The 26,253-nt window shown below is 38.9% G+C and overlaps 1 protein-coding gene across 1 annotated transcript in view; it reads right to left on the bottom strand.

The window, feature by feature from the left end:
* The window catches only part of MTX2 (metaxin 2), a 53,348-nt gene that overhangs the window by 9,587 nt on the left and 17,508 nt on the right, over window positions 1-26,253 (bottom strand). The window contains exons 3-4 of the mRNA XM_009996317.1: window positions 11,426-11,473; window positions 10,423-10,469 (exon numbers count right to left, since the gene is read on the bottom strand). Of these exons, the coding sequence (XP_009994619.1) occupies window positions 10,423-10,469; window positions 11,426-11,473 (95 nt within the window). The remainder of the gene's footprint in view (window positions 1-10,422; window positions 10,470-11,425; window positions 11,474-26,253) is intronic.

Below are 26,253 nucleotides of genomic sequence, written 5' to 3'. Positions count from 1 at the left end.
AGATGCTCAGACCACAATCACAGACATCAAAGTAACCTAAACCTTAACTTCGAGATTGCTCACTTCTGCACTGAGACCATAAGGCATGAACTAACACTGATACCAGCTCTCTTCCTAACTTTGTGGCTTCCAGAGTATCCACCAAACAAACAAAAAACAAACAAACAAAAAAAAAGAACCCCAAACACCCCTCTCCTATCTCCTGTGCTCTTCCAGTCCTTTATTCCCAAACCCTAACTCAGTCCAGGGAAACAAAGCCAAAAGCTTTGGTCCTTTTCCAACCAAATCCAAGAACTGCACAGTCCATGACAATATTTGGCTCTTGCAGATTTAGATGACTCAAATCCAAATACCAATTTTAAGCAAGGAATTATGGTGACAAGCTGCTACACAAGACATTGATTATCGCTGCACTGTTGAGCAATAAACTGGTCTCTAGAGTGCTTCATCCCAGCTAGAACCTCTGGATACTGCTTAAGGGTGCAGAAGAAAATATGAGGTACTGGCAACATTAGACACCACCCCACCTCCTCAATCTGTATGCCGATCGGGTCCACAAAAATCTGAGGCTCTTGCTATCTTAGGATGCCAACTTCCATGCAAAACAGTAAGAATATAAAAAGGACTTTACTGAAAAGGAATGTGAAGCATTGTTCTGTCTCAGTCCCAGATCTCTGTTTTTGCCAACTGGCTCTGCAGGACCTAGCAATGTCCAGGCTGCTCCAGCTACTGTACACCGTGTACTTCTGCCCAAACTGTGTCTTCATATACAATTTATTTGGAATTAATTCAGAGACAAGAATGCAGAGACTTTGGTTTAGATTAAATACATATTCCTATGCCATTGCTGGACACAATCTAACTCACCAAAAGCATACACTCTAACTCAACTGGTACACAGACTTCTTCCTTCTGAAAGCTCTACCAGTAGCTAACAACATCATCTCAATAGTGCTGAGCTGCAGTGGAACTGATGGCATCAAACAGCAGCTCCAAAGAATTCCATCTTTTAGTGAGAAGAATGGAGTGAACTTCTACCACGCTACTTAATCCTTAGCTGTTGAATTTAATCTCAAAAATATGTGAAGTTTCATTTGGTCTAGGCTTACCAAATGAATTTATTTCACCATAAGGAACTCAATTAACTGCAATTCTGCATTAAGATGGTGAATTTTGTAACTGCCATGTACTATTCACACAGTAAGTTCAGAAGAAAAAAGTATGAACTTCACTGAAGTTAGAGCAACACATGAGTAACTGAGAAGCTTGTAAGTGCAGAGACACATTAAGCAAAAGGAGGTGAACCAGAGAACTATTTTTACTTTTTCAAATCAATATGTCAAAAACAAGACAGGACACTTAGGTTACATGAGTTGCTTTGACAACTTATTGCCTCCTGTGCTTCCTATCATACACTGTCTCCTACATGGTACTGTGCTTCTACCAAAACCAGTTTGTGACTGTGAAGAACAGCATAAAGTCTAAACTATAAATAAAGTCTTCTCAGCGTAAAGAGTTCAGCCAAGTTTCCATCAAAAATCTGAAGCTGACCCTTCTCTCTCCTCCTCAATAAACACCCACAAACCAAGGGATATCAACCTTTATTACAGTTGGCAGGGAAATTCTGCCTCAGTCTTTGGCTGAGTGCAAAGGGGATCAAGATTACATTGCCATTTGGCATCTTGGAAATGCAGACACAGGGTCCACGTGCCTTTTTTGCACCTCATACAGAAAAAAGGAGAGGAGGTTGACCTAGAATTGAGCTCTAACATGGAAACAAATATTAACTAAATAAAAGAGTTTGCTACTCTGCATAATAAAGTGCAGATTCTGGTAAGCTTAGAAATAAGTCACCCTACCATCACAGTGAGGTTAATTTTTTTTTTTTTTCTAATTTTCAAAAAGATCCTAAAGTAAACACCAAACTGAAAACCTGAGAAAACTTCCCTGGAATAGTCATCTCCAGTTCTGATGAACATTTCATAGATGGGAGACCAGGACTGAGCTTGAAAAACTGAAGAGTGATTCAAGATTAACATTGGGCAAAACCATCCAGTTCTGTGTTCACCCCAGCAGTCCTCCTGTGAGATTCAGAAACACTGACCACCTGAGCTGCCTCTCCAGCAGCCTTACACGGCCTGTTCCACCAAACCCCTTCAGCATCCATGTGCCAACATCTACTCCACTTCAGTCTTAATCTGTATTTAGGATCAAATTTAAATTGAGTGGTGAAATAGTAATGAAACACACAACAACAGTCAAATAGTTGAAGACAAAATCACTTAATGCCATACAATAACTCTAGAAATATATTTTACAAAAATGTTAATCTTTATGTCTTTAAACATATAGAAGCCCCAGAAATTAAAAGACCGTTATGTTGACCTGTAATTTGTATCCATTCTATCACTGATGTAACTGACAGACTTTGGAAATTATTAGTATTAACAACACAGGTGTTTTTGTCTTTTCAAGCACAGTGAATGCATTTCATATTTATGGAAATTATGGTTTCTTTTAGAAAAAGAGATGGACAAGGATCATGACCAACACATTTTTATAAATACTCCCTGCCAGAAAATCTCAAGGATTTTTTTCTGGTGCATTCAACTAGGTAAGTAAGATTTTAGACAATAACTGATGTTAGACAGTAAGTGGTGTGAACTATTACCAAAATAGTTGGCACAGATCAAAGAAATCCTACAGAGAGATTGTAGGACAAACCAGCAATTTTTGTGAGTCTTTATCTCATTAAACACTTTAGCCCAGTGATCCAGGGAGGATTTGTTCCTGGTTTGACCACTCATGTAGAAGAATGTCAAGAACCAGCACATTTGGTCTGCAGATGGTATCAGACCACCACAGCTTCCAGCTCTGATACAAGATGCAGTGAACACTGATCATTCCAGTTCAGAGCATCTCATTTCCCTTTGGGTACCTCACATATATCATTGGAGCTGGCAAGTAAACCCTTACTTTTGAGAGAAACCATCAGCAAATGGGAGTGAGCTCAGCTCCTCTGAGTGCTTTTGGAGTGAAGGGTGAGAGATTCAAGGCTGAAACCACTCCAGTGGAGTTCTGCTGAGATTTATGAGTATATCAGCACCCCTTCAAAGACACGGCATCAAAAGCTGAGCAATCTGAAAGATCAAGGGCCCAGGCTTATACTATTACATCAGAGATTATTGTTAACAGCATAAATTTGGCTGATCAATTTAAAAAGGGACAGACACGTAAGATAGTTAATCAAGCCCTTGTGAAAATTCACCTAAAAATGGTAAACAAGACAGTAACAGCTAAACTAGAAACAAGACACTGAACTGAGCACTGCCTGTCATACCTTGCAAATGCTTGTAATTCCAAAGAATAGCATTAAATTTCCTGCTCTTTTCTCCTCTGGAAAAAAAAAGTACTAACACAGAATGAACAGGGTGACTACTGTAGGCCACAGCCTGGCTCTCCTCCAGTGCCTAGGTTTCTCATGCTGCAGTTGCAGTTCTTCAGATTTAGAGGGGGGTGAGGGTGTGAAATTAGCTGTCATGTCAGTAGTAAAACTGGTACATGCTACTTCATCTGAAGTTTTCCAGTGTAAAGATGTTCACTAGAAATGTTTATTGATACTTTGAACTCTTTCAAACAAACTCTAGGTTGAAAAGGATAAAAGATTATTTTATTCTTAACACCTATCCAAAGAGTTAACTATTTGGATCAATTCATAAAGAGGAGGGATTAACATTAGTATTTCCCCTTGCCCATGTTACAGAAGACGAAAAGACAACTACCCAATAGACTTTACAAAACAAATAAAGGAAGCTTCACTCAAGCATTAATATACAGAATTCACTGAAAGACATCAAACCAAAATGCTCAGGCTTTTAAAACGAATGAGTAATTTCATGGCTCATACTAGTTAATGCAGCATAACACAAGGATAATGAAATCTCAGATTGAGAAGAACTGAGTTTATTCCTCTGCCATCAGCAGGAGTGCCTCCTTTACCCATATGTTCCACTGATTATCTACATTTCTGCAATTCTAAAAACAGAGGCCCGATTTTTTGTGCAGTATCATCATTGGTCACTAACTGAAGCAGACACCTAGAAAACTGTCCAGTTTAGTAACTTGCATTCAATATAATGTCTGCTATGAACACTTTTCTCAAAGTTATTTCTGGAACAAAGGTGTTCTTTCTTTTAATGAGGTTAATGTGAGAAACAGATAAAAGTATTAAAAAGTCAAGATTTAGCTTAATAGGGTCTGTCAGCTTCTCTACCACACATGCTCTCTGCCTCTCTTCCCTCCAGGCTAACAGTCTCCCCTCTCACACTTTTCCAGCCTCTCTACCAGTAGCATCACCTACTCCTCTGGCACCTGGCAGGGGAAAGAAGTATGAACAATACATTTTGAGCAATGCTAAATCTCTTCTTCCAGACTGAAAGCACCAAGTCTGCAAAGTTGCTACTGCCTCTGTGCTCCTTGTGTTTAATGGAAGACCTTGCTGTAGACAAAGAGGTGGAAAGTTGCTGCCAAGTCCATAAAGAGAAACAGAGGAGATGCAGGAAAAAAGATGCCACCAGATTAATTCTGTCTGTCCTTTCCTGCCCTCCCAATAATTACTGTTACAGACTAGGGAAGAGTGTGGGAGTGAGGACAACACATTGAAGAAAAAGCATGGAGAAGCTGATCCACATAGGACTATGGTCTGCTTGGCACTGCCTTCTCCTCTCAAAGAGTAGTAGCATGAGCCACTCTGTTTTCAAAGTCAACACAGAAACAGCCAGTTCATGTTGCAATGAGAGAACAAAGTTATTGGCAGATGTGGGAAAAAGGCCTGATAGGAAGCTCTGAGGTGACACTTGTTACAAAATCAATCAACAAGCTTATGCCTGTCGTTCATTTCAGTCACGGGAGATGACACCTCCTGCCCAAATTACAGAGTACATTTATAACAGCAGCATTGCTGAAAGGACACAATCAACTTAAGGCTTGTTTCGTTTTCTTATAGCCTGCCCAATTTCAAATTCAGAATGTAGGTAGTATGTTGGATTTCAATTATCTTAAAAAAAAAAAAAATATGACCAGAGCAATCACCTTTGTGCTGCTCTGGCACAGTTCAAAAGCCCAGAGCCCAGAAACCACAGGCAGCCATGAAGCAACTCACCCCACCCTCCCCTTCCTCCTCACACAACTGGCGTTCTCATCTCCGCTGCTGTTGCCGCCCTTGAAACAATGCAAGAAGTGATGCCATTGTGTCTTCCTATGATGACAAGGATGGAAAATAACTGTGCATTAAATACAATGGGAAGGGATGAGAGATGGAAGGGGGCAGTTTGGGATTATTTTCTACAGTTAATTGTTTTAGATGCCATTTTTACTCTTGCTCTCCCTTCCTCTTCACTCTCCCCAGCTAAGGAAGGGCTGTTTGGACACTGTCAGTTGGAAACTTAACACACATCAGGCAGTGAATCAGCCTGTCAGAGATCCATCACAACACTCTCCTCTTCCCCTCCAGTCCCTCCTCAGAATAATACATATGAGCAAACACATATACTCATTAAAAATGAGTTACAACTTGATGTAAATCATATCCAGATTGCAGCTTCTGAGATCAGAGGCAAGAATGAAATTACTTATGCCAAGACTCAAATAGTTCACAACTTACATCCCCACATGAGGAACACTTTTTTTCAGATGGCACACTCCAGGCTGCATTCAAAGAAGATATATTCATGATTAGTTTTTAATAAAAAACGAGCCATTCCAAGCCATCTCTTATTCAGCAGCATTTCTAAAAGCCCTCACACAATACTGTTGTGAAGCAAGGGTGAAAGGTGTTTTCTGTTTTCATTTTTACATTATTTCATGAGCATACAAAGGATGATATGTGATGACAACTACAGAGTTATTCTCTACTTTACTGCAGGAACACATTTTAAAATTAAAAACCATGAACAAATCTACAGAATAATTCAGTTTTCATATCAAACAGCTGCAGACCCTGTAACTGAAATAGTGTGTCTAAGGTTATAAATGAAAACTGTTCAGTACCATTCTTTGAATGACAGATTAAATTCCTAATCCAGTTATGGTAATGGCCACATTTGTAGTTTAACATAAATTAAGAGCTTAATTATATTTGTGACTATTTTAAACAAAATAACAAATTCCTTTGTACCTGTGAATGTAATTTATAGCAAAGCCACGTCCATTCTCCAAAACAATCTATTTTACACTGCAGCACAACACTGCTCTAATGGTGTAATGTAATTCTTGTTGTAGAACGCAGAAAGAGTACATTCACTGGTAGCACAGTGCTTTTGAAGATAAATGAAGATGCTATTCATTCAGGGGTAATTTCATCTTAGAACTATATGAAAGATGTTTCGCTCACAAACAGTACCTTTATGGCCTGGGATTTAAGCATGTTTTCAGCTACGACACAAAGCTGCTAGATTGATTATGTTGATATTGCATTTCTCATCATGAAGAATTCCAGCTTTTATTCTCTTTTAAAAAAAAGAAATCGTCAGATTTTCATTTCAGTACTAAGCCTTTGTTCAAGCCCCAGCAACAAGTTCAATTTTCTGCTAATGTTTTGTCTGGAGAAAAAACAAACCACAATTCATACACACAGACACACCAAAAAAATTACAGATCTGTCAAGGGCAATTAATCATGCGTGATTTACACATTTATTTGATTACTTGTTGAAGTAAATAAGCAGTTGGTCTGTGTAACACAATTTTAAATTGCCCAAACATCCTTCTGTCATTCAGGACTAAGAACAGGCAATTCTAAATGCACTTTCCTGGAATATATTAAGACCATTTACAAGGACATCAATTGCACAAACAATTAATTCATATCTTAACATAATGAGCTGCAGGCTCTATAACCTCAGGATAGCTACGAGAATCTCCACAATCCTGAACATTTTAGACAGCCTTTTAAGCAAGACTCTGAGACCAGCTGCATAAAGGTTTCAGAAGAACCTGTAATAACAGAGGCACTCTCAACATCTGCATTCCTCCTCCTGACAAGTTGGAACAGTGCACAGAGATGCTCCTGCTGCCATCTGAGGCAAGAGGCCTGGCACAGCACAGATGCATTAACCCCCTCCCTCCTTCTCAGCAACATCACTTCCACCCAGGCACTAAACAAAAAGGTCTTACTGGATGTCAACAGGCTCTCTGCTTCAGACTGAAATACACTCTTCTGTGTTAATTCAGTTTTCATCTATTTAAAACTAATTTTTTCCATCCTTGAAGTTGTGGAGCTGTTTTGTTATTAAAATACAGTTGCGTATTTGCTTCTGAGTTTTGGTGGCTTTTTTAATATGGTAAGACTGATAAGCAGGAATCCTATATAGTGGAAATTTAAATAAGTAGAGAATGGTTTTAACCATGCTTCATGTTACCTATGAGGTATATGTTTTCATTAACTTTAATGGGAACAGGGCTGAACATCTTACAAGAAGAATACAGTCTTCATTCTAAAAACAATGTTCTCTTTGCTGTAGCAGAATGACCATTACTGATCAATATTTTCCCTTTATTTTAATTTCTTTGCAGAGAAAATAAAACCTCAGTCAAATCAAGATTTTGCAGCCTAAGATCAAATGGGCTTCACTTTCACCAGGACTGCATGGTCACGTACTTCCAGGTAACCAACAAGGAATGCAAACACCACGATGTACCAGAGATAATGCACTAGGTCATCTGAAGTTATGTTGCAGTTTCAGCAAATAAAGGAAATTTGAACCCAGTAAAAGACAAAGGAGTTGTTAATTTACTCTGTTTCCAAGAACAACAATGAGCAAAAGAGGAATTAAAAAACAAACATGAACAAAACCCTACCAGAATCAGCAGAGAAGTTCCACAAGATGAAAGGAAATTTGGGGGAGGCGAGTGGTTTGGTTGGTTTTTAACTATTGAAGGCACCATCACAGGTACTTAGCAACTCCCAGAAGTCTCTGTCCTCCCCTCTCTAATCTAACATGTAGCTGTAGATCTCATTGCACAATGAGAAGTTGCAAGTCCAATGATTACTAAAACAGCAAGACTCAACCAACTTTCTGTGTTCAGTCTGCAGCCCTCACTACTCATTAAGTTGAACACCTACAATAGTCTGTTACACTCACACTTAAAAGTAATTTGTTCTGCTGTCTGTTTGATCTGCTCTGTTGACAAGAGGTACATGAAATGCCCTCTGTATTGCACGGATATCAGTTTTAAAACAGACAATTTTTACTCTAATGACTTGCTATGGAATTGGATTTTAATCTTTATTTTATATGTAGCTATCTGCATATATGTCCTCTAAGAGCTATCCCAGAGCAGAACTATGAAGAGGTGCTGTCAGATCTTGAGAAAGATCTGAAAGACTAGTTGCAGCACATTTATAATCACCTTGTGAACCATGTTCCTTAAAGATCTGATGGTGGCTCACTCCACATAGTCTTTTGAACAGAGGGACTCAAAATGCTGCTGCATTTTCACCACATGGAGGTTCAACAAGCCAGGAACAAGCTATATATCTATTCTGATTACATTCATGTGCCCAAAATCAGTAACAGGAGAAAAAAGAACAGCAATGGGGGAGGAGGGGGGGAATGGGGAAGTCCTTGGTACCATCTCCTATTTCTCCTCCTATCTCCCATTTCCATTTCTTACTCAGGAGAATAACCCTCAGCCAATAAACCAAAAAATAACAAATAAATAAATTTTATAAACCGAAACAAAGAACAAAACAAAAAAAATGCAAAAAGATACCCAGTAAAAAGATAAGACAGGTTCTCATCAGAATAAAAAGTAGATTCTAAAACACAGGATCTCAGCAATTTCCTTATGCAAAACACACTGGTATATTTAAAGCTTCCTGATCACTAAGGTAGTAATACGTAACTACAGATCCTAGTATCATTTCAAAATGAATCAAAGACACCAAGGATAGCTATTCTTTTGTAGTCACAACCATGTTACAATGGATTCTTCAAAATAGATATGATTCCCCAATACAAAATTGTTCTATAAAGTTTAAGATCAGATATCTAAGCCATATTTATAGTCATGGCTACTATCAGCTGTCCCACTAGAGAATATTGAAGAAAACCAAGCATTTTTAATATAGTATAGTTAATTTATCATCTAAGTGACAGGTGTAGGATAACAATGGACTGGAAACAGTAAAGCAAAATGATGCATCAGAAAAGGAAATTTTAGGGTTATATTGATGTTTCTTTGTGTTTTAAATACAAGCCACACCTATAGGCACTGTTAGATGGTAAGAACATAAGAACCACAGAAGATACAGTTTCTGGACTAAAAAGAAACGTTGACATCTAGTGAGCAACAAAAACACTTAATTGCATTACTGGGAGGCAAGACATAAAACACACTGCCCAAAAAAATAAACATTGCCCTATTTATTTAGTGTATCAAAAATTTCTCATCTTTCCATCAGGATAAAGGTACCTTCTTGCTGTGACAGTATTTACTGTTGGAGGTATTTCCCAGGTTGCCAGACTGGAAGGAAAGAAGTTAGAGATCTTGGAAGTAGTTACCACAATCAAATGATCCTAACCTTTCACCAGTCATCTCACTCGCAGTCTCCAAGTGTCCCACTTTGGCTAAAAGAGACATGGTCTTTTTTAATAGCTCTCAAAGACAACTTGCTCTAGCTGCTCTGAGCTAGACAGACCACACACAAAAGGCAAAAAGCAGGAGAAAAGTGTAACTCCCTATTACACAAAGCAGCAGAAAAGTTTCTTTGAACAGCAAGAATTTCATAGACATCTTTGCTCAACACTACTTCTGACAGCCAGGCCATCTCTACTAATGGGGAAAACATCCCCTCAAGATTTGGGGTTACTGAACCTTATGGGTTAATGGAGGTTACAAAGAACTTCACAGCCATTTGTCAATTACCTGGACTTTTTCTAAAAACCATGTTGGATTTCAACTCAGTATACACAATAAAATTGAGAAAACCTATCAGAGACATACAGACATTTGATGCCCACAGCAGGTAGCAAATACGCCTCAAGTCTGGGGCAGTATTAACTGTGAGAATTAAATAACCAGCAAGCATCGTGCCACACGTTACAAGATGAACCCGCATACCAAGTGACAGAAGATGGAACCATGCACAGCTCCCAGAGTAGGCAGACAAGCAGATACTGTACAAACACAGACCAATACAAATACAACTACAAACAGCAGCACCATGACTCTCAAAATCCTCATGTCCTTTTTGGCTTTGGACTTATGGCAATGTGGAGCACATCAGATGCAGGAAATAAGTAATTTATTTTGACAAAGTCTTATATTATTAATTTAGCTAAATACAGTCACTTTAGCTACATAATCATTCAAAAAATAAAAAGGAATTATTATCTTTAATTTAGAAAATATGACATTTTACCTGAACAGCAAGGGAAGATGCATTATCAGAAAGCAAAATTTGTTCCTCTGTTGAAAGAAGGAAAAAACAAAATTACAAAAAAATAGTGCCCATTTAGCTACTGACTTGTAACTGTAAATCATTCTGGGCTGCATTTCTTACGTATAAAGGAGCACACATGTAATTATGATGCAGCTGGATTAGAAAACCTGTGATATGAATATGAAAAGGAAAGAGGAAAAAAAAAATACCAGGAATAATTTTCCTGGAAATGCAACTGCATTTATCATGCATTACCAACAATGTACAATAAAAAAGGTCACAAGTAAAAACGAAATGCTTGAGTTTTATGCCAATTACTCTTCTTCTAATCAAAGTTAAATAAAGCTGCATCTTCATAACTCCTCTGGCTAAAAAGTAAAAGCATTCAGAAACCTATAAAAGCAGCTTGCAGTTAATATGGCACACTGTGTCTAGGTCTGTCACACAAAAGAAAGATGACAAGTTCACTGCAATAAAAATTCCATGCTTAGAAGACTAGGGCTGCTACCTATTAGTCTTCATTACTTTGCAGTCTTCTGACAACTGTAGCAGGCTGCTGAGCCCCAAATGGGGGCCATAATGTGATCTGATGATATATGAAGAGCTGCTAAAGGGAGCCTGAACCATCCTAGCCCATACATTTTAACAGTTCCTTTTTACTGAGAGCCCACTTTACCACAAGACTTCAAAAATCTGCTGCCTCAGCTATTGGTGCAGTAAATCTGCCAACTGTGCCTGCAACCACATCATTTTACACTGCCTACAGCAGCCAATATAATGAGTCAATAATAAACCAAGGACCTCATAGGCCATGAATAGCTGGTTTTTATTGGCAGATGCAAGCGTAGCTAAAACCTGTGACCAAACACAAAAGACTCTTCTAACAGTTTCTGTGCTTCCTCGCAGTTAATTATCTTAGTACATATTTAATGTGTTTTCTAAAAATAAAGTCATCATTAATTGATAAAACCAGCGTACCCACCTTTTAGTTGCTGATACAATGCAGCATTTTCAGGCCAAGGCTCTGCGGCTGTGGAAAGAAGATTAATTAATTAAGCAAGCCAAACAAGTGTGATTGCAGATGCTAACTGAATACACATGTCACCTAGAGCAAGAACTCAAACTGCCAAGATGCTGATGCAAGATTTAACCTGCCCTAAAAATGTCCCACTGTCACTCCTTTCTCCCATACTTCTGTCCTGCTCACAGAGGCCCAACACAGATCAGAAAACTGAATTCTGAAATTCACTGTTTTACCAAAAGCTAAAATTCAACCTATGTTAGGGAATGGCCTTGTAATCCTCAAGCAGCTAAAGCAGCTATTTTCTCCCCACCCTAATGACAATTTGGGCAACTATTTATTAAGGTACTAAACAAAGAATTCTGGAAACAACAGAACAAGACACATTGGAGAGAGGCACAAACCTTCAAATCGAGTGTGAAGAAGGCTTTGGAGAAATGGAAAAGCTTTCTGCCTTTTACATTTGTGTCCTCACTGGTCCTATGTAACACCCACAAAGCCAGATGCTTGGGCATCTCAGAAACCTACCCACCAGGACAACTGGGACAACTTATTGCCTTAAATGATGTACTGATCAACTGTAAAATGGGGATGTCAACATGCATTTTAAAAAATGCATCATGACTTGTTCATAACAGTTGAAGAGCTGTTAATTTTTTATTTTTTTTTTTAAAGCAAGGAATTACAAGACTATCATATCTTCCAGTTGAGAACCACTGCACTTAATCAATCATACACCACTTGAACTTACAGAAAGGCAAAAATAATAATGACTACTGATTTGCTGCTAAAGGTAACATTGAGATAATAGGTCATCACATTGTTTTGTCTCCATTACATTCCTTGCTAATGTCTGATTAAAGATCTATTTTTAAATACCAATTCAGACCTTTTGTTCTACCCAAACTAGCTATTTGTAAACAAAATTAATGCTGTAATCACCAATTTTTTTTTTCAAAGCGATAATGTCTATTAATAACTACATATGGTTCAAACAGAATATGCCACTGGCTTCAGAAAGGTCATTCTTTGTGACTTTGCTCTAGAACTCAAAGAAAAAATGCACAATTTTCTAACTATTATTTGTTTTTTATACCCACAAAGTATTAACTTTTATGGAAGCCACATAGAACTGTAAAGCTTGTAATACTGCACAGTTTTTCAAAGGTCACTACCTCTAACATTACAGCACACAGCCTATCAAAGCTATACTAGTATGCTATACTAGTATGGGCATGAGAAAGCAACTAATCACATTTAAGTGTCACCAAAAAATGTTTTATGTTTTATTGTAGCAGTTATTGGTTTTACACCCCTCCATTAAAGTTTTGCCCTGGAGTAAAAATTCTTGAGGTGGAAGTACACCTACTTCATTTTTAAATGAAAAGAGACTAAGACAGCAGTCTGCAGAACTACAGCTTTAACTGTTTAAAATAATGTATCTAATAAATATTTCTTCAGGTCCACCAAAGTCTTCCAAGAGCAAATGGTATGAGGAAATTAAGAATGTTATTACTGTACTTTAAAAAAATTATCAGTGGTGGACTCTGAGATACTTACAGAAGTAACTAAATCAGGAAGGTACAATGACCTCATAAATACTCCAGCCAACCAATGAAAACATCCTTTTTACATGCCCAGAATAGTACAGAGAATTTCAAATTGCACGGTCCCATTTCTACTGACAATTTTTGCTTCACCCTCTTCAGACTGAAATGTCAGATTTATATCTAATTTTTTGATTCAGGCCCAAACCAAAAGTTGCTTGTTTTTAAGCAAGCACGTGGCTGAAATACTTCAGCCCACAAAAGTAACTCTTCATTTTCCAACAAAAGAGCTAGGTATATGTCAAGAAATTCAAACACTAATTCCAGTCTTATCTTGATACACAGCTATATGCAGCTGTGCAGACACATATACATATAAAACAGCCTCTTGGCACACAGAGCCCAAACCATACTGCTGCTAAGGTATGCCATATCCATGCTGTAAACTAAAACACTAGTAGTTTTGTAACTTGTTTGCCCTTTTTGGCTTAAATTTGCCTTCCACATTCTATCCATCACACACAGATTTTAAGGAACCGTATGTGCTGACCCTCATTTTATTAGTCATATGAAGTCTTCATCCCACAGCCTTAGTACACAGAAGTACACACCCAACTTGAGGGAAGGAAATGACAAGGGTAGTTTAAAATCTTGGTATTCACTCATGTACAGCTTACCTGCATACTGACATGCCTTTTGACAAGTAAATGAACCAAGGACAAAACCACCACATGAAAATCTCAGCCTTCATTATTAGTACACCTTAAAGTCCAAATTTCAGCAGTTCTAAGAAAATTAATGGATAATACCCCCTGTACTTGGCACCTGATCGTTTCCTGAGGGAGGTCACAATTTTAAGTGTTTGGACAAGGTGGACACTCCCTAACAAGTCTTCAACTGAGACTTTCAGTTTTTGTACACAGACCAGATAAAAAATAATTTATTTTACTATAACCATACAGACTGGATGTTAAACCAATCAACTACACATTAACATTCACGTATTACTTATATCCTAGAAAAAATATTTTGCAGCATGTATTCAGAACAGCAGATCATGTTGGATAATACCGGAGTTACACACACTAAGTCTGTGCAATCCTCTGGAAATCAAAAAATTAAGTACCCGTTCTCTATCTGTTCCATATCTTTCAATTTCTACTTGCTCTCTTTCTTCCAAGTTTAGAGTATGAAATGTTTTTTTCTCATGGTGCGAGAATTTTAAATGCACACTGCCACATAAAATGTCCAGGTTCATAAGGTGCAAGCTAAATTCATGTATCAGCTCCCAAGCCATCTTTGATCAGCTGCAGGATGAAAATACGTGGCTAAGGACCAGAACCCCACTGGGGGAAGAGAAGAGGAGGAATCACTGAAGGGATGTCACATGCCTCCACCAGAGGAGAAAGTCTGTAATATCTTTAATGTACAGCAATGACTCTTGCCTTATAAATGTAGGTGAAGACATAATTTGTAGAATAATAGGCACTAATATTACATGCTGCTTCAGTCCTGTCATATTTCCAATCCATCAAGTTGATTAATGCTATAATAACTCCTCACAAACTTATCATTTGTGCACTAATGAAGTCAAATCCAGTTTATCCTTCGGCAACTATAATCTTCTAGTCTGTAGATGTTAATTTCCCTGCTAACCATGACTACTGTGGCGCTAGGTATATAAAGAGAACATTAACAAATGTGATGTCAATTCAGATTCAGAAGCTTTCAGAATCACATTTATATGTTAGATCCTACGCAACAGACATTTTTATCATTAGTGGCTCACAGGATGAAATAACTGCCTGGAAGTATGCCTTACAGGAACAGCTTCCCTACATATCTTAAGAATAAGGAACTATTTGGTTCTTCCTTATGCCTCCATAATCAGAGGAATTACTATTGTGTGGTTTTCAATGGGTCTCTCTCTCAGGCTTGCAGCCTTTAGTAGAAGTTGCTTTCCCACCCTACTGAAACTTTTCCCATGCTTAACAAATTAATGTATTTAGTCTTTCATGTGGATTCTCTGCAGTTTGTTCAAGACCAGCAAACCACACACTGTTGTCTTTCTCTACTCCTCTAAAGCACTGCTTGTTTTAATATCAGCTATAGGAAACAACTATCTATGGGATCAGTCCTTCCTGTTAAATTTGTCTGAAATGAACTTTGAGTTCAAAAGTTTCTGGGAAGTGAGATCTAAAGGGAGATGGACACTAAAAGGATTACTCCATAAACCCTGTTAGAAATCCTAAGAACTGAGAATTCAACAGATGAAGCATCACAACAATGGGGAAAGTCAAAGAGCAAGCAGATCACCTGTACAAAATCTTCTTTGCTTTTGTGCATGACTAAAAATGCATGAAAATTTCACTAAACTAAATGTATTTGTTAGTCAAAGTGTTTTACTTATTAATAGTTTAGCACAGAAAATGTAGATTTCAAAGTGTTACCACAGTTCTTTGGTGTCAAATTAGACTTCTAGAAGAAAATTCTGTGAACTGGTATGTTTCATGTTCCCAGTGGAGTTTTAATTACTCAGGTTTGCAGCCATCTATTAAAACAGATTCCTAGACTCCTCACCGGTTATGTCAGAGAGTAACTTAGAAAATACATCATTTCTGCTCTTACAAAAAAACTTCCAAAACACAGAATGAGTCATGACAGTCACATCAAATTCTCTGCCACTAGAAATGTATCATATTACGGTGCATTTTTTGGATTTTGTGGAGAAATGTTTCACTTAAGCAACATTAAGGTCAGAGACAGATATTCAAACAGCATTTTGATTTCAACATTTCCAGATGTTTGAGACTGTTATTTCAATAAGACTTTATCCACCCAAATACTTCTGGAACAGTAAGAGAGAAGAATGCACATATGCTGTAAGAAGAGATACATAAGAGCACAGAGGATCAGCAATGTCACCTGAGGCCTATGTACATCTCAGCTCCAACTAACACTCTAAAAACAGGACATACTATACTTGCACAGAGGTGAATTTTAATTCAAAAAATGAAAGGCTGCAGTAACAGTCCCCTGGTGAAGTCTGTGCAAGAGGAAGCACTACATTCCCAAGACACTCTGAAGTGCCTCAGCCCCACCAATTCTTTGTCCTGGCTGTTCAGAGTCTCTTTATGAGTGTACAAAAGTCAGTTTCAACTCCTACACTCTGAATTACTGGGAAACTATTTATCCTGTGTCAGGGCTGGATAGATGGGGGAAATAGACATTTTCATCTGCCTTCCCCAAACAGATTAACAATGATGAAAGAGATGTAATGAAATAAATTGTTTACAGTTATGTCTTTAATTCTGTTACTTAAAAAAAAAAAAAAAAACACCACTGACTGTGAAAATGAAAAGACAATAACTACTTTGCATGGTAAATTGAGGGGTATGTTAAACAACAACTTATCTGTTTCAGTGGTCTAGTATGAATAGGCAGTTTGAAGCAGCAGCATATGCAGTGTGACTTGCCCTTCGAGTCTCATTTAGGGTACTTGCTACCAAGCTGCAGCATTCTTGAATATCAGCCACAGACAAATGCCAGAGACCTCTGGATCCAGGCATCAAGATGTTACCTTCTGCCCAGGAAATTAATTTATCAAAAGGTTAAAAGTTTTTGTAAGAAAATGCTCAACTTGGAATTAGGTTGTTCCTAGCTCTTTACAATATCAGAATTTCAGTTGGGCAAGAACATTTTTGGAAGGCAATGCAGACAGAAATTATTTTCCGTTACAGAACTAGCCTACGCCTAAGTAAGATTCAAGGTTAAAGAATTAACACCACATGTTACTATCCTGTGGAAGTGCTGAAACTATACAGTGAGAAATAAATTGAGAAAAATCTCTGCCCCGATCTCCAAACAAACTAAAATTTTCTGAATTCCAGCAATGGAATTGAATTGCCAGCAATTTATCCTTTGATATCTTCTTTCTGCTTCTGTAAATGAAGTGCTCAGTCAACTTAACAATCTCTTCCCAGCGGATCAGTGTGCTGCTGTGTAGGTGAGGCTAGGACCTGGCCCGGGAACATGTGATGTGCTCAGACAGAGCAATTTCCTGAAATCTTAAGAAGTAGCTAAGGGATCGTATAGAAATAAAGACTATTCCTTCCCTAAAGTCACCACATTTGCATTGAACAGTTTCCTTTCTGTTATATTCCTCTTAAACACTTTAATATTAAACTTGCATAAAAAGGAGGAAAGCTAAAACATCTGTATTCACCAGTTGGGTTCACATGGCATTAAAGACCTGTTAAGATAGCCAAGAGGCAAGATATCCTCTATTAAAAGCAAAAAGAACTTGACATTAATTTGAATCACTGTATTGCAATATTACAGCTGGAGATATTAACTTACACATTATTTCCACAGTTTCCTTCAGCCTCTCCCTAGGTACAAATTTGATTAAATTATAATGATACCTCAAAAACTGTTTTCTCACAAGAGTAACCGCTAAAAAGAAATATAGTCTTACATCTGGGCAACATCCACATCCAACAACATTACTTGCAAGTCTACAAACATTATGCACCAAACATCATAACATGCAGCAGGAAAACAGCAATCTTTTTTGGTTTCCAAAGATTGGTGCTATTGGGGGACCTGCTGCTCACCATGTTCTAGATGTAGTACCCCAAAGAAAACCACACAGAAAGCTATCCCACAGACTCCAAAAGGGAAAGGGATTATTAGCCTCTTCATGTTGAGATGCATTAAAAAGAAGCAGATTATGATTTTGTTCCCTTTTCATAATACAAATTGGTCCTATTTTCAAGTAGCAACACATTGTTTAAAAATAAAATGCCAGGAATTGATGTGTTTCTATATCCTTTATGTAGAAAATAATGAAGGGGTATATTTTGACTAATACAGTGAAGTTGCAGCCAATTTGGAACCAAAGCAGTTTAAAATACACATCTTGTACATTAAGGGTGGTCAATAAAGGAAGTACAAGAAAGTTGTGAATTAGCTGCCTTAAGACTCACCACTTCAACCCACCCACACTCAGTACAGATCAATTTCATGTAATTGGCCTGATCCTGTAAACTAACAAGGGCCAAGAAAAAAATGATAGCATCAGCAACTCCCTGCCTCTGCTGACAAAAGACCAGAAAGTGTTTTATAGTGCCTTGCCAAATGAAAAGCAAATCTCACACAAGTTAAGCAGTATGCATTAAATCATGTATCAAGTAATTACATCATTTGCTTAAATTCATCTCATGCCTCCTTCGTAGAGATATTACAACTCAGATAAATCATGACCATTCAGTATTTATTGATCACACTGACTGTCAACATAAAGACTCAATCTCAGCAGCAATTGTCAAACTTGAGTTTCCTGTGGCTGCACCACGAAGTCTGTATGTGACATTACTGCAGAAGTCATTTAGCATGACACAATCTGCTGGTTTACCCTCCAAGCAACCTATTAATTGCATGTATTTAAGCATTAATCCAATTCTGTTACCATCTTTGATTCAACTTTACAGAGCATGCATACTCATTATCCAGTTCAATCCTCCAGGGTGCTCAGTGCACTCACTCCTAGGGGAGGCCACAGGAGGAGATCACTCAGCATCTCTGTGTTTGCAGAACCACACCTCTGTCATGAAAGGAGGCCAAAAAATCTCAACAAAATAAAAATAAATAAATAAATCAAAAGTTGTTCCTAAATCAACATCTGGATTTCTTCAGAAAAATCAGACAGTGTGCCAGCTAAGTTATCTCAAAAGATTTATTTATTAACTCCTGATTAGCTGGAGCTATTTTACTTATTCCTGATATTCAGCATAAATACTTCATCTCAAAGCTCTGTAATTCTTAATTATAACTTTTTATAGATGTCTAAGTCAATCTCTTCTCTTTGTGCTACTCAAATCCCTTGCCCCTATTTGGCCCACTCAAGAAGTGAAACTTCAATCACAAGGAGGTGTGAAGAGTAGGACAGTGGAGGTACAATAGTCATTAATACCTTAAGTGGCTTACTGGACTAAGAAGTTTCTTAGCCATGTTATCTATATTTGCATACTTTAAATGAGTCCTTTGAAAGCTGTCTTAGATTGATAGGTATCTCCTCTTCTCTGTGGTAGTCTGAACTCCTCCCCTAAGGATGTTTGTCAGGCAGTCTGAACACCACTGCTGCTGAGTGCCCAAGGAGCTCCCTGTTTTCTCATCCACAGCACCCCTGCTCTGATCCACAACAGAGATCCTACACATCTGTCCTGCCAGACAGGACCTCTGAAAAGCTGCTCCCCACATAAACAATTCCTGCCCATTCAGCCCTAGCCCCTCTGGCCCTTCATTAAGACTCCTCTTCATTCTGGCTTTCCTATCTCACCCACAGCCCTGAGTGCAGGAGGCACAAAGTGATGACAACAGAGACTCTGCACCAGAGTCTTGCAAAGAAACAATAGCTGAGATTTCTAGACAGGAGTCCTCTGCAGGGTAGACATGCAAACAGGTAGCACTGGTGCAGTCAGCCAGCCAAGTACTACCACTAGCAAGAGGGAAGACGCTGCTTTAAGGCTCACAGTCTTTAAGTCAGCCCAAAACAGACAACAGTAATTGCAACAGCACCTCCTGGACTTGTCCTTGCCTCTTGGAAACACTGCAGACCCACCCATTCAAAATCTGAAAAGTTTTATCCTGTTCCCTTAATCATATCAGTTTTCTCCATTTCTTTTCCAAGGCTTTCAGTGAACACGCTCCATGCCAGAGTTTCTCCAATATAGCTTTCAAATGCAAAAACAAAATAATACATATGCAGTTGGACTTTGAAAGTTCTTGCTAGGGAGGCAAGAATTACATTGGCTTCAATTGCATTATACAACAGCTAGAAGGCAGAACTGCTAAAAAATCCCTTCTCTCAACATTTTTACTCACCAACTCAGTATGAAATATCCAATTCACATTCCAGTCTTTCTAGTTGGTGTTGGTTTTTTTTATTCAAATGAGACTGGTATGTTTTCCTGTATGCTTTGCAGCACCATCATAATTTTCTCCTTTGACGTACCAGATCCTCCCTACACACGGTATAGGTTTTATTGCTACATGTAACTTCTTCCAGTCTGTATTAAAACATCCACATACACATGACATCTATACTGCCTTCTTAGTAACTAAAGGCCAGAATTAAAAAATAATACTAATAAAAACTTCAGGACCTGGTGGGGACTTTCTCGCTGTCCTTCCCATGGCTTGCATGTACCTCCAGATTCTCTATCACACTCAAAAGAGATGGCTGAGAACAGCCAGCAGCACAGCCTGTTAAACTAGAGCAAAGGAGGAAAGCAACCAAGTTCTCTCATTCATTCTTGTTTTGAAAAGGAAGAAGCTCATACAGTCCAAACCTACAGGAAGAAACCAGGTTAGTGCCTGGGGACAATCACAGAACAGAGAATCCAGGGGACCAGAGAAAAAAAACTAGTGAGAAATAAAAATCTAGTTCCTCTCCAAAGTCATTCTTCTGTGACCTTCTGTGAAGGGCATGGAGCAATAGTACATGGGGTATCAGCTTTAAACTGGAAGAGGGCAGATCTACATTAGACATTAGGAACAAACGTTTTAGTAGGAGAGCAGTGAGACAGGCACAGGCTACCCAGGGAGGCTGTGGATGCCTCATCCCTGGAAGTGTTCAAGGGCAGGTTGGACAGGGCTTTGAGCAACCTGACCTAGTGGGAGGTGTCCCTGCCCATCATCGGGCTTTGGCACTAGATGATGTTAAGTTCCCTCCCAACCCAAATCATTCTGTGATTCCATGACCTCTTGAGAGCTGAACAGTTAGGGTCCTGAGCAGCACTCATACGCAAAACACTCTACAACTGATGAAAGCTCACTTGCAAATCAAACTGGGCAATATCGAAATACATGCTACTTTTTGTTTACTAATTTTGCTACCATTATTTCTACAACAATTTCATTTCTGGCATGAGAAAAAAAGATACTACTTGAGCAGAAAACATGTAATAAAATGCTGATTAGAGAAAGATTGCTTAGTCCCAATGGAGCTAGAAACAAATATAGAAGCATACTCTATTATAAACTGTAATTATATTGCTTCTTAAAAACAAGAAATAACAATATCTCCAAAATGAAATATGTACTGTACTACAGTAATTGTGAAAGAAAGTAATTTTTCCCTGACCTAAAAAAAAAGATTAAAAAGGCAATTCACTTAAAGGATTGGTTCAAATCAAGTCATAAAATATGTGTCTAAGCACAAATTGGCAAGAGCAGCATAAGAGACTTTTTTATTGAAACTGCTAAGAGTTAAAAGGATTCCTTGTAGTTTGATTACAAAAACAAACAAACAAACAAAAAAACAGTAATGTAAAAGAACATCGTAAGATAAAATAATATAGCCTAACAATGGTATTTTAAAATGACCTCTTTTTGACTACAAGCACCTCTGCAGCAGGATTAAACAATCTGTGCTGCAGACAATCTATTATTAAGCAGGAATAACTATTTTTTTCACCTTACACACGCAGGAAATATTAACATTTACCTATCCACATTTTAATGCACAAAATGCATGTTCTGCTTAAATGTTATGTCTTTACATACAGGAACAATTTAGGTGGTTGGTTTCATTCCCTATCTGTACTCAGCCAAAGTGCAACTTGTATCAATATACAAATCATGCACGTAGGAGATGTATTTTTGCTCCGGCATGTCACATTGGAGGCAGACTCAGTAAGAATGTTAAATATCTAAAGGCAGAAGGGCATCTGTTTTTCAAACTGCATTCATTTCCCTCGGTATTAAAACTAGACATAACTCAGTGGCAATAAACAGAAGTCGTTTTCCAGAGATCAAAGGACAAACAAGGATAACCTTTTTTCTTTTTGATCACTGATCTAAAACTAATGTTTTCAGTGAAAAAAAAGTAAAGCATATTGAGTAATTTAGTGATCAATTAAACATCTTTTCAACAATCTTTTATAGATTATTTGAGCAGTCAGATTCTCAAAACTATTAGAAAAAGTATTGTTCTGGACCACTTGAAAGCTGGCACTCTAATTCTTCTTACAGTATAAACACTCATTTGCTATCCTGTTATTATGTGATTGATGCTAGGCTGCTCTAAATAAATTCTCTACCATATTATCCAATTAATATTTTCTCCAGTTCAGAAATAGATTATTTTAACATGACATAACATGCTTGCAATTCATGAAGCTACAGAAATATGCTTATTATTCCCTGAGACACAGCATTCAGCACCTTATATTTCTGGAAAAAATGAACAGTTGAATGGCACTAAAGTAAGTGTCTTACTCCACATAAGTGATTTAGTCACTGTGTTGTATTTAATCAATAATGTATTACAGCAGCAGGCTATGAAAGCATGTTGCACAGAGGGTGCTGAACTACTGCAGCAGTGCAAGTTAAGATGAGCAACTGATGGTCATGGAATGTGTGTGGTTGGAAGGCACTTCTGGAGGTCCAGGGTCAGTTACAGGAGGTTGCTCAGGGCAATCTTCAGTTGGACGCTGAGCATCCCCAAGAATGGAGACCCTACCACTGCTCTGAGCAAGCTGCTCCAGTGTTAAAACCATCCTCACAGTAAAAGAAGTTTTTCTTATGTTCAGAGGGTATCTTCTGTGTATCAGTTTGTGCCAAGACAGTGGACAGGCATGTCAGAAGTGCAAGAAAGGTCAAGATTTCTAACAGACACACACCCAAGTCAGTATGTAAAAGAAAGTTACGATCCTCTTCTCTACTAAAACCCTCCCTTCAGCTTTTAAAATATTTCTAAAAAAACAAACTCTACTGGGATGATTGTCTTTAATCAACAGCATAGAAGACTCATGCTTTATAGCTGTTACATGTTAGGGCAGAGGCAGTTTGTTGCAACTGCCATCACAAAATGACTGTCTTCATGAACAGGACCCTGGATTACCAGCCAATTGAACTTCATATTTATGGACACAGAAAAAATACTCATTCATAGAATAATTTAGGTTGGAAAAGACTTGTAAGATCATAAAATCCAACCTTTAACCCTACTCTACCATGTTAACCCCTAACCCGTATCCCCAAACACTACATCTATATGACTTTCAAACATTCCCAGGGATGGTGACTCAATCAACCTCCTGGGCAGTCTCTTCCAATGCCTGACAACCCTTTCAGAGAAAAAAAAATTAACTAATGTCCAGCCGAAACCTGCCCTGGTGTAGCTTTAGGCCATTCCCTCTTGTCCTATCACTATTTACTTGTCAGAAGAGACCAGCACTTGCCTCTCTACAACGTCCTTTCAGGTAGTTGTAGAGGGTGATAAGGTCTCCCCTCAGCCTCCTTTTCTTTAGACTAAATAGCCCCAGTTCCCTCAGCCACTCCTCATAAGACTTGTTCTCTAGGCCTTTCACCAGCCTGGTTGCTCTTCTCTGCACCCGCTCCAGCACCTCAGTGTCTTTCTTCTACTGAGGTGCCCAAAACTGGACACAGTACTCGAGGTGGAGCCTCACCAGTGCTGAGTACAGGGGGAGGATCACTTCCCTGGATCTGCTTGCAACACTATTTCTAATACAGGCCAAGATGCCCTTGTCTTTCTTGGCCACCCAAGCACACTGCTGGCTCACATTCAGCCACTTCTTGATCAGCAGCCTGACGTCCCTTTCCACCAGACAGCTTTCCAGCCACTCTTCCCCAAGCCTGTAGCGGTGCATGGGGTTGCTGTGGCCCAAGTGCAGGACCTGGCACTTGGCCTTGTTGAAGCTCATATAGTTGACCTCAGCCCATCAATCCAATCTAAGTCCCTCCATAAAGCTTCCCTACCCTCAAACAGATTAACATTCCCTCCCAACTTGGTGTTGCCTGCAAACTTACTGAGGGTACATTTTATCTCCTCATCAAGGTCATTGATACAGATTTTAAACAGAAGTGGTCCCAGCACGGAGCCCTCTCACATTTCCAGTCATACATAAGAGAACAGCACTATTCACAACCACAGATATGGGGATAAGATGCTTTTACAACAAGGGTCATTGTCAAGTGGTATTTTTTCCTTACAGAAATTTTTTCCTTACACTGCTTCTCTTACTCAAAAATATTCTTACATTTGCGTGACATTTATATCTTTTTGGTACCAGATGAAACATTCTCTGTGTCTGTGCAATGTCTCAGGAAATCTTGAAGTGTAGTGGGTATTGGCCAAGATCTTAGATAACTTCCCCCTCCCCAGAAAAATCTTCCATACAAACAAATTGAGTGATTTTGCCATTATTTTTGTCTGGTCTGGGACTGGTACATAATACAGGTGAGCTAGGAAGACCATGACCCACAGGCAAAAGTGTTGTTTTTTTCAAGGCTGGTAACTGCTTTTGGCACTGATTAACTTTAGGGAAAGCAAAGGCAACGTCACAATTTTGTTTTAAAGAATGCTTCAGTGGACAGGTCTGCAATAAGTACTTGTACTGTACCCTAAGTCACACTAAGTAGCTGCATATCCAGCAGAAGTACAAAAGAAGCACCATTTCTGCTCTGCAAAATAGCAGAGCATTAACAGTATTTTTCTATTAGATGTCTAAATATTACTTTACCTATCAAATGAAAATGAGCATTACTTAAATTACGACTGACAGGTAAGTAAAAGATGAGGTGCTACTGTTTTAAGCTTATTAAATTCTAGGAGGGTCTAGAGGTACTTGAGCAGCTCTGATGTCCTCAAAACACCACCTTACTGAAACTGAATAGTTCAGTTGTTAAGACACAAGTCTGGGACTAGAATACGCAGCATGCAACTACCCCAAAGGGGAGGCAAGAATCTCTGCAGGAACAGAGGAAAAATGCTTCAGCAAGGGGGGATAGAGCCAGTTTTTGCAGAACTTTATCTTCTTGCTTCCAGTTTCTCAAACACACATTTTGCCTACACTACTTCATTTGGATCTGTCATTGCTGTATTCCACACCAATTTGTTTGTTTAACAGGAAGTTGTTGTGAAAAAAAAAAAAAAACACAGCACTTTCAATAAAGAAGCAATGAGATGCCTACATACAGTATAGTTTTGAGTTTGCATTTGTAATTACAGAAAAAGCAAGTATCAGCAAGCTGTCACTCTAGAAAATTCGTAAAGGCCACAGAGCAGAACCCAGAAGAATCAACACCTACTCACATGTCATCCTTATGTTTCACAATATAAATAAAAAATCCTAAAGAGATCATAAAGGCTAGTAAATGGCATGAGGCAACACTGATAGTGACCGTATCCTCCGTATCCTAAGGATCTAGGGCTCTGGCCCTTAGAATGTAAACATGGCTTGTGCAAATATCAAAGAATTCACGAATGCCAACCCAGGAGCCCAGTGCAACTTCCAAGCCTCTGCATGGGTACCTCTACACACACAGATTCAAGATCCACCAGCTTCACTTCACACACCGGTCAGGGGCAAGCCTGCTCTGGAAACCGTTCATTTATAGCAAAGATCCCAACCCAGACTCACACTGAAGCCTCTAGCAAGTGGCAGAAGACACATAGAGCTCGTGGGACAAAACACAATGGCCAGCAGCCACTAAAATGCTGTTTCCTAGCAGTATTTATTGCTTGTAATCTTGTGTAGGTGCAGGAAGCCGGGAACAGAGAGTAACAAATAAGGAGAAACTAGTCAGTGTAGTGATTTTCAGTGTGCAACATACTAAACGTATTTGAACTTCCTATCCAGGAATTATTCAAGATATATGCTTTCTTTTTCCATGAAAGCAAAGTGACATCATTTATTTGCTAAATAACTCCACAGTGATACACACTTCTGTTTTCCGACAAGGCTGACGTGCAGTTTACGTGGCGCAAGGTGCAGCAGAGCACAAGAGCCCTGAAAAGTGGCAAAGGTTCTGTGACATTTCTCAGCTTCACAAGAGCAACACAAGGAACACAGCACACACTGGCAGGGAGCAGGGAGAGGACGGCACTGCCCTGAGCTCTCCCACAGAGCGGGGATCAACTCTAGCTGCCAAAATCATAAACACGATGAATGTCTTTGGACCACTGAAGAAAAACAAGTAGTTTCAACAACAGAGGTGTTACTAAATCAAAGTAAAGATGGTCCCTAACACAGCTGGGGTCCCTCAAAGGAGGGGACCTGGCGAATCTGCCCGCTGCACAGGGTGACCGGCCCTCACCAGCGGGGCGGCGTGAGGAGAAGGGCCGAGCTCTGCACAGGCCCCGGCCCGCCGCGGCCTCCCACACCCTCCCCAAGGCCCGTCTGGGCTCCCCCGCGCCGCCGGCCCGTCCCGCGA

This window comes from Chaetura pelagica, unplaced genomic scaffold (genome assembly GCF_000747805.2).
Source record: "Chaetura pelagica isolate M959 unplaced genomic scaffold, ChaPel_1.0 scaffold3, whole genome shotgun sequence".
NCBI classification, from domain to species: Eukaryota; Metazoa; Chordata; class Aves; order Apodiformes; family Apodidae; genus Chaetura; species Chaetura pelagica.
This window is presented reverse-complemented; position numbering and strand designations above follow the sequence as displayed.